The sequence below is a fragment of the Gavialis gangeticus genome, unplaced genomic scaffold, assembly GCF_001723915.1.
Source record: "Gavialis gangeticus isolate Ggan-Ray unplaced genomic scaffold, GavGan_comp1, whole genome shotgun sequence".
Taxonomy (NCBI): domain Eukaryota; kingdom Metazoa; phylum Chordata; order Crocodylia; family Gavialidae; genus Gavialis; species Gavialis gangeticus.
The window spans coordinates 143,581,603-143,596,066 of record NW_017729025.1 but is presented as its reverse complement, the minus strand read 5'-3'; the positions used below and the strand labels follow the sequence as shown (position 1 = coordinate 143,596,066).

Genomic DNA, 14,464 nt, shown 5'->3' with positions numbered 1-14,464 from the left:
CCTTTCCCCTCTTTTTTTTCTTTTCCCCCTACAGATCTTGGGGAGCCCTGCAAACCCCTCCCCCTTCCCCTTCCCCCCCCCCCGTGCTGGGTACATGTCCTTACCGCCTCCACCCAAGCACCCTGATCCCAGACGCAGCTCAGTGTGCATCCCAAGAACTAGCACGTGAGGGACAAGCGCCTTGTCAAAAACGCGGTGAGATTCTTGGGGGTGGGGCATCTGCTGCAGTAGAGGGGGGGGGGTTAGTGCGAGGTCCGCATGCGTACCCTGCCCTTGAACCCTCCTTAGCGCGGGTGTCCGGTGCGCCACGCGCATGCGTGCACCCAGCCCTGACTCCGATTAGGGAAGAGACCCCAGGACGCTTTCGGTGAGAGGTGCGCATGCGCACACCCGACCCTGATTCGGGCGGGAGGGGACCTGCCTCAGTGACCGTGTTCGGTGCAGGGTGCGCATGTGTGCACTTGGCAGCCACTCAGGGAACTTGCCTCTGCGTGAGTTACGCATGCGCACACCTGGCCTGGACTCTGGCTGCCAGAACCCTGCCTCGGCTCGAATCCGCACATCCGGCAGTGACGTCTGCGGGCGGAGTTCCACTAAGAGTGGGGAGGTGGCTCAGGCTGTGGGCGGCAGGGGGCGCTGTGCGGCGCGGCTGGGCCTTCGGCGGCACCTCTTGTTCGCTCTCTGCTGCCGCGTGTTGCGTGCGCAGCGGGGCCCGGCCTGAAAATGGACCGCAACCCGTCGCCGCCGTCCAGCGAGGCGGAGGATGAGGAGGCCTCGGGCGACGCCGTGGGGGACACCGTGTACAGCAAGCACTGGCTCTTCAGCGTCCTCACCAAGCTCATCGAGGTGCGTGTGGGGGGCTTCCTCAGGCCGGGGCGTTCGGTACGAGATGCGCATGCGCGCACCCGGTAGTGACCGAGGGGGACCTGCCTCCCCGCGGGGGCTTGGTGTAGCAGTGACGGGGGCGGGGCCAGAGTGGTAGTGGAAGTCCCGAGGATTCCAGCCGGGAAGGGTGCTGCCACGTGGGGGCCGCACGCAGCCAGGACAGGCTCTAGCCCAGTGGCTCCCAACTGGGAAAGGGTGTGTGTGTGTGTGGGGGGTGTCCTCTGGGGACCATGGGGTCCTGTGAAGGGTGCACCAGGAAGGGTGAGGATGATTGGCCCATAAGGGCGGGCTCAGGTTCTGGCTGTAGGGAGTTATTGGGGCTAGCCCACTGGGATGCTGAACTTCAGCAGGAGTTTAGCTACAGCTGGCATGGCTTTAACTGTAGATGGGATGGCTCTGTGGACAGTATCTCTGATATCCCTGGGTTAGAGGATTTGGGATCAAGCATTCCCTGCCAGCTGTCCAGTTGGACATACCTGGAGTGTTAGGCTCCAGTTGTGTCCCTGGAGCCCCTCGTCAAGGAGTTAAGTCCCCCTGACAAATCAGTTGGCTCATGATATGGAGCAGCACTACTTTGACAAAAGGGGTAAGGGAGGTACCTTGAGGTGAAAACAGTTGAAATTCGCTGCTCTAGTAGTTTTCCATAGTTGACCAGTGAAAACTAAGAGCTGGTTTTGCTCAGGAGGTGCCTTGAGTCTAAAAAAGTTGAGAACCATTGTGGTAATACCTCCCATCAAGGAGAAGCTGATCAGCAGGGAATCCCACTTATTAAACCTGTTCAGCGGAGGAAAGCAAGGCAGGATGAGATGACAAGCCTTCTGATCTTGTAAAGCAAACCTCTTCTGGCAAAGCAGGGAGTGATTTAAAAGTACTGAATGCTTCTGTGAGTTTTGTGAGTGCTTGAGAAGAATATGTTTAGTCACTTGTTTTTTTTTTTCTCTACCTGAAATTGTGATTTTTTTTTTTTCTAACTCCTTGCATTTTTTCGCTGTAGCTCAGTAATTCTAGCCTCACTTTCTTTCCTGTACTTAATAGGTTATTAGCCCTGAAAAGAGTGACTCGAACTTGAGCAAAGAGGAGATACAGACAGAGCTAGAGGAAGAAATGGAGAATGACATATGTAAAGTGTGGGATATGTCCATGGATGAGGTATGTGAAGCAGTCTTATCTAGTGAAATGTTGAAAGTAACTGTCTAGTTAAGAATTTTTTGGCAATTTTGGCCTTTTGCTCAATGTTCTTAATTTAAATGGTTCTGAAAGAGGGTTGGTAATATTAGGTCTTGTTTACATTGCAAAATTCTGCCAACATACTGTATGTCGTATAGAAAAAAATCATACCTTGTAGTGGATGTAGCTGTGCCAGTGAAATACCAAGTGTGGAGGCAGCTGTGCTAGCAAAAGAAGGCTTTTGTTGTTCAGAGAGCTGTTACTCTTCTGGCAACAGAGCTGCATCTGCCCCAGGGAGTTTGCTAATGTGACTGCTGCTGTAGTTAGAGCAGCAGTAGCCCTGTAGTGTGGAACAGGGGTGTCAAACTCACTCTGGGCATCTGGCTGGCTCCAGACTGTTGGGCTCCTCCCGAGCTGGATCTGCAGAACTACTGGCAGCTGTGACCTTTGCTGCACAGCCCTTGTGCCCCCCTAAATTTTGCAGCAGGCCCTGTCCTCTGCGCACCTCCTCAATACTTCCAGTAGCCCAGTGGACAAGATGGAATGGCTCTGTGGACCATATCTTTGACATCTCTAGGGTAGAGGATTCAGAATCAAGCATTCTCTGTCAGCCATCCGATTTGGATGTCATTGCTCTTTCTCCGTTCTAGCTGACAGTTTCTCCTGACACCTTAAAGCAGGTAGTAATTTGGCATGAAAAAGATTAATGATGTTACCATGTATACTTTAAAGACTAGGATTAAAATAGCAAGAATTTTTCCTGCACTCTAAACTAATCGCTAGATCATGTGGAAGAGTTTCCAGTTTGATGTTAGTTGCTGGTACCAAGTTGTTTTTTGAAGGTAGGGAACAGAGCTCTGTGTATGTAGGTCAGGAACAGGGCTCTTGGACTACTTATGGAACAGGATCTGCCATCTGGTGCTCATTGGTTCAGAATTCTGTGGGATAAATGACACCATATTGGAAGCCTCTGTATTTTCATATGACTTATTAGAGTTCATATGTCAACTAATACGGAAATTAATTCTTTTGTGTATCTTAGAACTGTATAATGGTCGTTTACAATTTCAGTTTTTTAATCTCTAGCAATTACATCTCTACCCTTTTTAATACCATACTAATCTATAGTTAATGATCATGCTTGTTGCTATTAAATTGTATTATGGTTGATGAATAAATCATGCCTGTGTAGTCTAATGAGACACTTCTTAAAAATTTTGTGATGTCTTAAGTTTCCAAGAACTGAAATGTTAGCAAATTCTTAAATAAAGAAAAAATGCTCTCTGTTTGTTTAGACTTTTTCTAAATCAACAACTTGGAAGACGAGTCCTTTACTTCCAAATAGGGAATTAATTTTCTGGTTTAATGAGGTGGAAAAAGGAAGAGAAGATTTCTTTTCTGGCCTTCTCTGATTAAGTCCTAATAGAAAATCTCTTTCCTTATTACCTTTTTATCTGCCTGAATGTTATGGCATTGGTTGAATTCTTACTACTTAGCGCTTTTGCCCCAAAGCAAAATGAAAACATCAGTAGTGAACCAAACAGAATATTCATGACTTGTGTAAGATGTTAATCAATGAAGGAAATTCCACAAAGATGGATAAGGATGTTGTAGTAAGTGGGCATCACATCAGTGTACACATTTACTTCTATTATTAACTGTTCTCGACAGCCCAACGAGAATTGGCAGTCAGTTTGACTGTTGCAGTGAATCTGACAACTTCTTGACTTAGCCTGATTTCCATGGGAAAAGTTTGATAAAATGTGTAAAAAATGTATTTTAAAAGAGAAGAGCAACAGTCATATTTACTTATCAAGAATAAAAATGTTTTCTCCTACAGGATGTTGCTTTATTTCTTCAAGAGTTTAATGCCTCTGATATATTTATGGGAGTGTTTGCCAAGTCAAAGTGTCCTAGACTCACTGTAAGTATAAGTTATTGGAAAGCCTTGCTTATTTACCAGCAGTAGCAGGTAGTTTGGGGTGGGTGCATGTAAAATGTCTCTGTCCTTTGTGTTCTATTTTTGTATGAATGTTGGGGCTTCTAAAATACACTAAATCCAATTTTAAAATGTTATTTATGTACACTGGTGTCAAAAATAAAGAAGCATGGGTTCTCTTACAGAGACTTCGGTGCGGATGTGTACCATTGTCAGTGAAAGAGAATAGCTTTGCTTCAAGCCCAAAAACAGGGCATGTTTTACTTGATAACTTCATCTTGGCACTGATTTAAAATTGGTAAGGATTATGCCTATGACCACTGTTGCAAGATTAGTCCTTAAAACGCATCATAAATAAAATGAAGTTTTAGCTTGGCTGCTTTTCCCTCTTCAGAAATTAAGACTAGGATTTTCAACTGCTCTCACTGAAGTTATTGGAAATATTACTATAGACAGAAAACTTTTGAAAGCATAATAATTAATTATTTACACACTGGGTTTACATTCTCTGGTAACTATGACATTCCCTTCTGTCTCTAACAATTTGATACGGTGACTGTTACATTAAATGTAACAAACATGAATATGTTAGTTAAGATGACTCCTTAATGTGTTGTTTTGTTAGCTAAGGCTAGAATCCAAATTACCTTACTGAAAATTTGAAATGCCCATGGCATTCATTACTAGTGCTGGCCACTTGCAAAATGTTTTAATACTTGCATTGTTCCCTTTGTAGAGTTGTAGGTTCTTTTGGTCTGAAGTTCCAAATAATATCTGTTGTATTTATTTTTTAAATCTTTGTAAGCAATAGTTTTCTTTTTCATATGGGAAGGCAAATGTGTTCTAACATGGCATTTGTGTCCATCAATGGGTATTGAACATGCTAGACTTGGGCATGGGGAAGCGGCGCATGGCGACACAGAGTGGTGGATGGTGGCAGCAGCCCTGTTCCCTGCGCCACAGCTTCTAGGGAGGGAAGAAAAGTTTGGGACCCACTTTTAAGTTGCTGGCCGGCAGGGGGTCACGATGTCAAAACGTTTGAGAACCCCCGCTTCATACCAAGGTGTTGAAAGAGAAATTACGAGCTGTAGTGCTGCTTTTGCTTAACCCTGCTCTTCTTTGTTTTCACAGGAAATCTGTGTGGGAATATTGGGTAATATGGCCTGTTTCCAAGATATCTGCATGTCTATTAGTAAAGATGAGAATCTTGGGTAGGTGTGTGTGTACAACACCAGCATGCATTAAGTATTGGTTGAAAGCTTTTTGAATAATAACTTTTGGATTAAGTATAAAAGTCTAGTCTCAGTAGCCGTATTTCTTTTTATTCATTTTTTTTATATAAAAATAATTTTACTGAGTTTCTTTTATGTTAACTCCACTACTTTTCTATTTTCTTAATTCATGTTAATTTATATAAAGAGGAGGAAAAACTTTTTTTTTATCTGCTGCACTTTTCCAGCCTGTGTTCAAGCATTTCATCAGATGAGTTAGTTACTACTGTAACAGTGTTGGAGATTATACTCTCTGGAAAGTCTTTTAAATTATTGCAACAAAACAGAACAGCCAGCATAGTAAAGCAAGGAACTGTTCATTACTCATGAGTCTCCCCTCAGATCATAAGCACTACCATTTGCATTGACAAAAGCTCAGGAATGCATTTGTTTATGAATATTTTGGGAATTGCAAGTATAAACCCTTGAACAAATGGAAGTTCTAACTTTTATTTTAATCAAGCTGCTCATATGAAAAAAACAATTTGAACATAACCCTAGAACAGGAGTCTGCAGCATTAGCTGGAATGACCCAGTTGACATTGGAGATGGCAGGGCCTTAGGACCCAGCCACTACCACTTTTCCCAGGTGTCACAGCACCACAGAAGCATCCCTTTGCCAGATGCTGTGCTGCAGTCAGATGGCATGGGTTAGGCAGAGTACCCCTTCCACCAAAACCAGTTCTGTCCAACTAGCACAGTGCGATGGGAGCCCTGCTGCTGGAGCCCCTGCTGCCCAGCTGAGCAGTGGCTCAGAGTCCCTCACCACTGAATGCTTCTGAAGCCACAGCATAGGTTGCCAACCCATGCCTATTTATTTTCTCTTAATAAAAACGGTTCATTAAGCTTGCTTTTCAACTTCTGTTTACAGACAAGTTTTACTGCAGCGTTTATGTGATTCAGATTCTCCTACTCTACTGGAAACAAGCAGGTAAGTCATCTTAAAGAATATTGACTATTAAGAGTATGTCATGTATAATGGCTGTAGAGAGAACTTGTGAGAGTGGGCTCATTTGTATTTTTATTTCACCTTCTCAGTTCTACAGCGTCCCTGGATTTCATTCAACAAGGGCTGAATGTTTATCTGTTATCAATAAATCCAGAACAACTGGTGTTACATTTGTGCTTAATTTGCTGAACCTATAATTCTTCTCTAGGTTATTGTTAACTTGCCTCTCCCAACCAGATGTGGCCAATATCTGGGTTGAAAGAATTCGGGAAAACCCCTCTGTATATGACTGTATTTGTTTTATCATGTCAAGCTCTACAAGTGGTGAGTTGTCAAGGAGTTACTGTATCACTAGTTAAAATACTGTGTTGAAGTATAGCAAAGACTTGAATGGTTTTGACTCGGAAGTGGGGCTACAGTTTTGATGATGTAAATGTCATGAGTTAAGAGAAGACCTGTATACACTGAGTCTGCTCTTGCAGGGTATGTATACCTTTGGTGGTAAAGCAAGATTTTAAAGTCGATTTTACATTATTGAAATAAGTATAATTAGACCAGGGCAGTTGGTAGAATGATACAGTTACTCTGAATCTTAGTTTAATCTTGTATTTGCTTTGTTACATAAATGTATCAGGCCTCTCTTCTAGCTGAGCCCAACATAGTGAAAAATAAACTTCAGAAAAACAAGACAACTAAGCAGCTGTCTTCCTTATTTTTGTATCCCTTACACTGTTTTAAGCATGTAGCTTAGTTTTCTTCAACATTTTTGAACTAGAAAACATTTTGCTACATGTATCAGAATCTAGGATGGCCCTAAATGTAAGACAACCCCCCAGTTGTTAGATTCTGCAGGGGGGCAGGTAGTGCAGGGGCAGGTGATGTGGGAAGGTCAAGCAGCTTGCCCCTTGCTTGTGCCCGCCTGCCCCATCTCTCCCTGAACTCTGCCCTAGACTAGAGTGGGGGCAGTGCCTGCCAGCACTGGAAAAAGGGTAAGGGGGCAGGGAGAGAGGCAGGTGAAGAGCAGAGGCTGGGGGGGGGCGGTGCTACAAGGGGAAGATGGCAGGGTGCAGAGGCGGTATGGGGATAGGCAGCAGCTATGGCTCTGCCTGTTTGCCCCCACTCCCCTTCCCCCACCTCATACTCAGTTCCAAGATGAGGGACTCCTTTCCCCGTATTAAATGTGGGGGAGAGAACTTCATCTTGGAATCCAGTAAATATGATACTTTTGTGTTCACTGCAGTGTGCAAAACTGCAGTGTGCATTTGTCTAGAAATACTAGCATTTCAGCTTTGGGACTCATAAAAATGTTCCTAACTTCCGTTTATTAATAAATAATACTGTTCTGCATTTCTGTTTGAGGTTCTAATTATATGTCTGGTTTCAGTGGGATTAATTTAAGGGGAAATATACTGCCTAGCATGAGTAAGGGTAGCACAGTTAGGTAATCTATAAATATTTAGAAATAAATAATGCTGTTATTGATTGTCCTGGTATCAGGATTTGGCCTTCTTAAATTAACTAAATTTTAAAGCACTCTTGTAAAGTAAGGAAGTACTATAGGTCTGCTTTATTAATGTGGCAAGAAAACGGGTGGATATTAACTCCTTTTTCCAGGTTCACAGAGAAAGGAATAGAGTTCAGACCTCTTAAGTCCCCTCAAATACATTTTATCACGAAAGACATATTTCCCTTTCAAAGACCAGACCCCAGTAAATCTACAGTGGATCAATATGTATGAATAAAATATACTAGCACCATAATCCAAATCATGCTTTGTAGGTAGTCCCATGGGTAAGAGTTTTGCATGCTAGCTTTTCATCATTTATAGTGTCAAATTTGATTTGATATGTCTCTTTTGTGCAGTTGAATTGCTGGTAAAAGTGGGTGAAGTGGTGGATAAGCTCTTTGATCTAGATGAAGATCTAATGTTAAATTGGATTAAAAATTGCTCTTGTCAGTCAGTGGGTCAGTCTACAGATGATTCCCCAGAAGAACTTCCAGATTTTAAGATTGTGCCTTGTTTACTTGAAGCAGCAAAACAAGTTCGGTAAGTGTCCTTTTTCTTTTAGCTCTGGAGACAGAGGAACTTTTTGTTGATTACCTTCTTAGAGCCCAGTTCTGACTTTAGTGGGAGCACTATGTATGAATAACAGTTTGCAAGATTAGTTCTGACATTGGTAGAATAAACATGCAGTTATTTGTTATTACAAAATTTCTGTTGAACTTGTTGGATGTCACTTGTATCCTAGGGTTTATTAACAGTAATTTTTAAAATTAATATTGCATTTTATTCTTATTAGGAGTATTAACTTCTGTTAGATCTTATTTCCTAATATGGAGGTCATTAATATTGTCTTTGGTTTTTGTTTGGTGTAGGTCAGATAGCCCAGAAGGACTGGATGTTTACATGCATATCTTGCAGCTTCTAACCACAGTGGATGAAGGCATTCAGGCTATTGGTAAGACACTTGAATTGCACTGAAATTGGTTTATTTGATTTCTGTGCTGCTTTTCCCAGCAAAGGTGCAAGATAGCTTACAAAAAACCCCCAAAATGATTTGTAGTACAGTAACTTGTAATACAGGAGAATGAACATGAGAACAAAACAACTTAAAAAGCAAGTGGAGGTAACAAAATTAAGCAGAAACCCCTTAAATTAGAGGTGTCGAACATACTGTGTATCCTGTGCTGGAGCTGGAGCCCAGCTGAAGGCATGCAGCGATGGCAGTTCCAGCTCTGGGTGGAGCTGCTGCCATTTGCTCTAGGTTGGAGCTGCAGCTGTTGCTCCTGCCACTACCTCATGTTCTAAGTCAGAGCCTTGTGCTCTTGGCTAGACCCAGCCTGGAACATGAGGTGAGTTTGATACCTCGGCCTTAAATGATATGCCAGCCCAGCCTAGCCGTGTCTGCTAAATGTCTTCCCAAATAGGAAGAAAAGGTTATTTGGGTAAATGTGATCCCTTTTTATTAGACCAACTGAATAGTTGGAAAAATTCTTTTTTGGAAGGTTTCGGGTACAAACACCCTTGTTTAGGCACAGGGAGAGTCTGCTAGCAACAGACAAAATAGACTCCCTGTGCCTGAAGGAAGGGTGTTTGTACCCAAAAGCTTGTGAGAGAGAATTTTTCCAACTATTTAGTTGGTCTAATGAAAGATACCACATTTACGTAAAGAACCTTGTCTGCGTATGTCCTTAGACCAACACAGCTACAAGCAACTGCCCAAATAGGAAGGCTTTCCAGTGCTTCCAGAAAATGTCTAGGCTCAGGCTCTGGTGGGTCTCAAGGGAGGGAGTTCCAGAACTGTGGACTGATTGTTAAGAGCAGTTTTTGCTAACTAGGCATACCACGTGGATGGTGCTTGTTAGAAGGTAGGTCTTGGCTGACCTTAGGGATTGCAAATTAAGTCATTCTAGATGCTTTAATGGAGGAAAAATAATCCTTTACTTAAATATTTTTTTCTCTTCTCAAGTGCAGTCTCCTGATGGAGGAAAAGAGACTTGGAGTTTGCTTTATGACCTGGTCTGCCATGAACTTTGCCAGCCAGATGATCCACCAATCATTGTTCAAGAACAGAAGACTGTATTGGCCTCTATTTTGTCTGTGTTGTCAGCCATGTTTGCTTCACAAACAGAACAAGAATATGTCAAGATGAGAAAAAGCAAGTGTCACCTATACTATTTACATTACACAACGTTCAGATGGGTATTTTTGGATGCTACAAAGTTAAGAGATTATATATAAAGAGAGAAATGATACACAATTCAGTTCTAGCTTATTGGTCAGTTTCTCATCACACGTAAGATTTGGAACATGAGGTTTCGATTCAGTCTTTCTCCTCTGGTTAAGATGTAAAAAATGAGAATGCAGAGTAGTCTTTGTTAATGTCAGAGGCCTCTGTTGCAGGTACTTTAAGAGGTGGATAATTGTACATTTCTATTTCTTTCATTTGTTTCATCACTGAGTGTGTTACTGATCAAAACGTAGGCCAACATTTGTATGTTTATGTGACATTTTTGGATTTACTACTTTGGAGAATTTTTACTGTATTAGCCCCTGTTTCTTAAAACAAAAAGATTGAAAGCCATTTTCAGTGATGTCCAGGTTTCCTTTGCTAGTAGGTCCTAGTTTGTAAAGGTGAGGGGGAGAGGAAACAAGAGGCCATGATCCCTTCCTTCCCTCTCTTTGCAGCTAAGCTGGACTAATAGTGGGATCATGTTTCCCCTGGAAAAGGTTGGTGCAGGTGCTTTGGCTCTGCTAGCTGAGGTTTTTGGGAAGAATTGTTCTTGATGTAACTTTACAGCTGTGGAGGTTCTCTGTTGTACTTTCCCATGCCTTGAGGCTATGGATTTTAAGTAAGTACAGTGTGCAGTTTGATAGAGTGAGATGCCAGCTGCTTATAATCCTCTTTCTTCCTGTGTTACTGCTTAGCAGTTTACAAACCTCTACTTGACAATCACTGACTGCTGATAAAATAACTTCGTGAAACAGTTTGATTATACATACCCCTTGTATTCTTTGTTTCAAAATCTGTGTTTTCAATCTGTTAAACTTTGATATCCTGCTTCTGTACATTAGATATGCCTCTGATTGGAAGCCTGATTCGTGTCTTACAATACATGGAGGACTGTGGAAAGAGGTCTTTAGATAATTCAAAAGAATCCAAGCCAGATGAGACTGAAAAGTCAGGACTAACTCAGGAAGACTTCCATTTGAAAATTTTGAAGGATATCTGTTGTGAATTACTTTCTAACATGCTTCAAGAATTGACTAAGGTAAGAGCCATTCTAGGAGGAATTTATATATAGTAGGAGAAGACAAAACCTTATTTTTCAAGGGGAGTTTTCCTTTGTTCGGTTTTTTCTCTGTTCATTTACAATGAGAACTACATACTAGAGGCCTAGTTGCATGAGCTCTTGATTAAGGAATTGATTGGTGCAACAGCAACCTGTGACACATGGATAGGGACCTTCACAGCTATTGGTCTGTTTCTAGAGCTGAGTGTCTAGAGCTCTGGGTGGCCAGCCTTTTAAGACCGACCGGTATGATAAAAGTTAAGCCCCACCCTCTCCTTCAGGGCTGCTCTTGAGGGGGCAGGCCAACCAGAATAGATGTGTGAGAGGAGCTGGGCTCAAGTCTATGGCTGCAGCTGCATGTAGCAGAATGGGGTAGGGGAAGGACATTACTGCAAGAGGAGGTATGTCAGGTTTTATGAGTGAGGGTAACCTTTCCCTGTTCCTGCATCCACCACAGTTTTTTTTATAGTGAGGATTCAAAGCCTGAATTCAGGAGTGGCTGCAGGGCCAGGAGTGGTTAACTTAGTTTTTGGCAGTGATACCTGTCACTTCTTTCAGCAGCATCCTGCCCTCACTCTGCTCCCTACCTTATTCTGGTGCCTCCCTTTCCTGTGTGCCTAGAGCTTGTGTGCCACACATAGATGCTGCCTGTCTCACTTGTCCTGCAGGCCTGTCACCTGTGGTTTATAACAGTGGTCTCCAAACTTTTTGATCACGCACCCCTATCAGTAAAAAAAAATTTGAGCACGCACCCCCAATATATGTATATTTATATTCGTGCACCCCTATCAGTAAAAAATTTTTTACACCCCCCAATATATGTATATTTATATAAATATACATCTAAATAGAAGTTCTAATATTTTCTTTCCGCACCCCAATGGATTTTGTGCACCCCACTTTGGAGACCACTCTTCTGTGGAATGACTTTTCCTATTCGGTTCTTGATTGCCATCTGAAAAGCATTCTTGATGTATGTTTTCTTATCCTGTATATAAAGTGTCACTTCCACATTTTTTTTGACCAAGAGTTACTTAGCTGTGACAGTATTCAGGCTGTGAGACCACTTTCCTACCCTTTGCATTCAGTTTTGTTTCCGTTGTTGCCTCTGGACGTCAAGTTCTGTTACTTGTTCAGCGTGTTTTACCTGCTGTGCAACACAGTGTTGCATGTGGCTTTATGTATATGATTGTGAGTTTTTGTTCAACTATTATGAAATATTAGTTAATTTTTTTGTGTGTACTTTCTTTGTGTTCTAGGAAAATATATTAGAGGGACTAAACCAGGGGCATCTCAATGAACAGAAATGTTCCTGTGCATTTAAAAATCTATTACCTCTGTATTTCACGGCGGTGAGTATACGTGGTCTTTTAACATGCATGACTAATAGTTATAATAAGATGTAGATGAAGGGCAGGATTTCTCTGACACATGATGTGTCATGTGTCATCCACAGGGATGTGGACAGCATAGAGAGGGTCCAGAGGAGGGCCACTCGCATGATCAGGGGACTGCAGGGCAGCCCTATGAAGAGAGACTACAGGACCTGAACCTGTTCAGCCTCCACAAGAGAAGGCTGAGGGGGGATCTTGTGGCCTCTTACAGACTGGTCAGGGGGGATCAGAAGGCATTGGGGGAGTCACTGTTCCCCCGAGCACAGCCAGGAGTGACCAGGAACAACGGTCACAAGCTAGCAGAGGGTAGGTTTAGGTTAGACATCAGAAGGCGCTATTTCACGGTCAGGGCGGCTAGGGTCTGGAACCAACTTCCAAGGGAGGTGGTGCAGGCTCCTACCCTGGGGGTTTTTAAGAAGAGGTTAGATGAACACCTTGCTGGGGTCGTTTAACCCCAGTACTCTTTCCTGCCATGGCAGGGGGTCGGACTAGATGATCTTCTCAGGTCGCTTCCGACCCTAGAAACTATGAAACTATGATACAGTACTTAATGCAGTGTAAAACAGATCTACATTTGTCCCTTTTTCTTTTGGGTCATTTCAGATTAAACTTGGGTTAGATTGTCAGCTGATGTAAATTGGCAGGACTCTATTGAAGTTAGTGGAGTTCTGCTAATTGACATGAACTGAAGATTTGTTCCATTATGTTTTTTATAGAATATTTTTAATATGCACAGCTTATTAGGTGATTTTTTTTTTTTTTAAAGAAAATAAAATGTGAATGGCCTGTTCCCCCTCAAACCTTAAAATATCCACTTTTTCTGATGTAAGTCTAAGTCTTTACGGACATTACACAGGAGTACATTCCATTGATTGTTCTGTGGAAGCCATTAATAGAATGTTTCACTAAGGTCAGTAGCTTTTAGCAGGGTTCAAAAAGGGAGTTCAGTGTTCTTGTTATGTGCATTAATGAGCAATTAAAAAAAAAAAAAAAGTCTTGAGGCGAGAACCACTTGAACTTTGGGCTTTGCCTATATTGGTCAACTTTTTAATTTTCAGAGTTTAAAAGGAAACTTATCTTTTGAGGGACAGGTTGTCCCATAGTGATAAGGGCAAGGTCCTTCTGAAATAGCATTGGCAAGTCATTGATAGCATACTGGACTAGATTGGTCTTTGATTTGATCCAGTATGTTCCATCTGAGGGTGGTTATACAGTGTATCCTGGTTAACAACAGACTCAGAAATGAATAAAGGCCATGTGTGCACTTACCTGAACTTGAGGTAAGGAGTGCTTATTAAGTGCAAAATAACCCATCTTAATTACTGGGGTCATTTTCAAAGCTTCTAATAGGTGTGTTTTAATGGTTGCTTCCCTTTCACTGTTTTTGGTGCAAATTATGTATTTAAATAAAGTACAGGTACATTGCATATTGGACACTAAGGCTGAAATATGCTGTGTACTTAAGCGTTTTATTCATTTAATACATAATTGAAAAGATGCTATTTTGAATGTTAGCGGTAAGCAAATATTGGGACCTTTGTTGCAGTGGTATGCAATTTAAGTGAATTGTGCTTCTGTCTGGTTATGTATATAAGTGGACTTGAATGTACTTGTATTTTATTTCAGGTGGAGAGTTTTCACGAAGTGTTGCGTGAGGCAGATAAGACTCTTGCAGACAATCTAGAAAAATGTTTCCCAAGCCTGAGGCTCCAGACCTAGGAACATGTGTGTAACATTTTCCTCCTATGGAATGAACATTTTGACTATTTCTTTACATTTGATTTTAGAAATCAAAAAGTCCCTAAACACAGAGGAACAAACCCTCCTTACCTGCAGGCAATTAAAAAATTGTCCAGATTACTTTGATTAATCCAGGATCAAGTCAAACTGGGAGGAGGAAGAAAACAAACTCTTATTCAGCTCTGCGTCTTGCAGTCTTGTTTGCTTTGGTGAAGCAAACAAGTAGAACACAAAGTAGAAGTACACTTTTAATAACGCCTGACCCTTTGCTTTTTACCTGTTACTGGAACAAGGAAATATGAATGTTTCAAAATAGTTCTGGTGT

At 42.1% G+C, this 14,464-nt stretch overlaps 1 protein-coding gene across 2 annotated transcripts; it reads left to right on the top strand.

The window, feature by feature from the left end:
• The first annotated feature begins 633 nt into the window (after positions 1-633).
• Positions 634-14,183, top strand: SAAL1 (serum amyloid A like 1). Of its 2 annotated transcripts, none has more exons than XM_019519677.1 (12): positions 634-846; positions 1,921-2,034; positions 3,893-3,976; positions 5,123-5,202; positions 6,134-6,193; positions 6,420-6,535; positions 8,075-8,258; positions 8,588-8,670; positions 9,682-9,870; positions 10,788-10,984; positions 12,265-12,357; positions 14,026-14,183. In XM_019519677.1, exons 1-12 carry the CDS (start codon positions 724-726, stop codon positions 14,116-14,118), a joined length of 1,416 nt encoding a protein of 471 aa, XP_019375222.1. In that variant the 5' UTR covers positions 634-723; the 3' UTR covers positions 14,119-14,183. The 2 variants fall into 2 exon arrangements, with proteins under 2 accessions (XP_019375222.1, XP_019375223.1); XM_019519678.1 differs by having other exon boundaries at positions 673-805.
• Positions 14,184-14,464: the final 281 nt, after the last annotated feature.

Excerpts from the sequence above, each read along its gene's own strand:
- SAAL1 (XM_019519677.1), top strand. The coding sequence starts at position 724 with ATGGACCGCAACCCGTCGCCGCCGTCCAGCGAGGCGGAGGATGAGGAG. Across the intron at positions 5,203-6,133 it reads AGTAAAGATGAGAATCTTGG|ACAAGTTTTACTGCAGCGTT; the intron begins GTAGGTGTGTGT and ends TTCTGTTTACAG. Across the intron at positions 6,536-8,074 it reads CATGTCAAGCTCTACAAGTG|TTGAATTGCTGGTAAAAGTG; the intron begins GTGAGTTGTCAA and ends TCTTTTGTGCAG.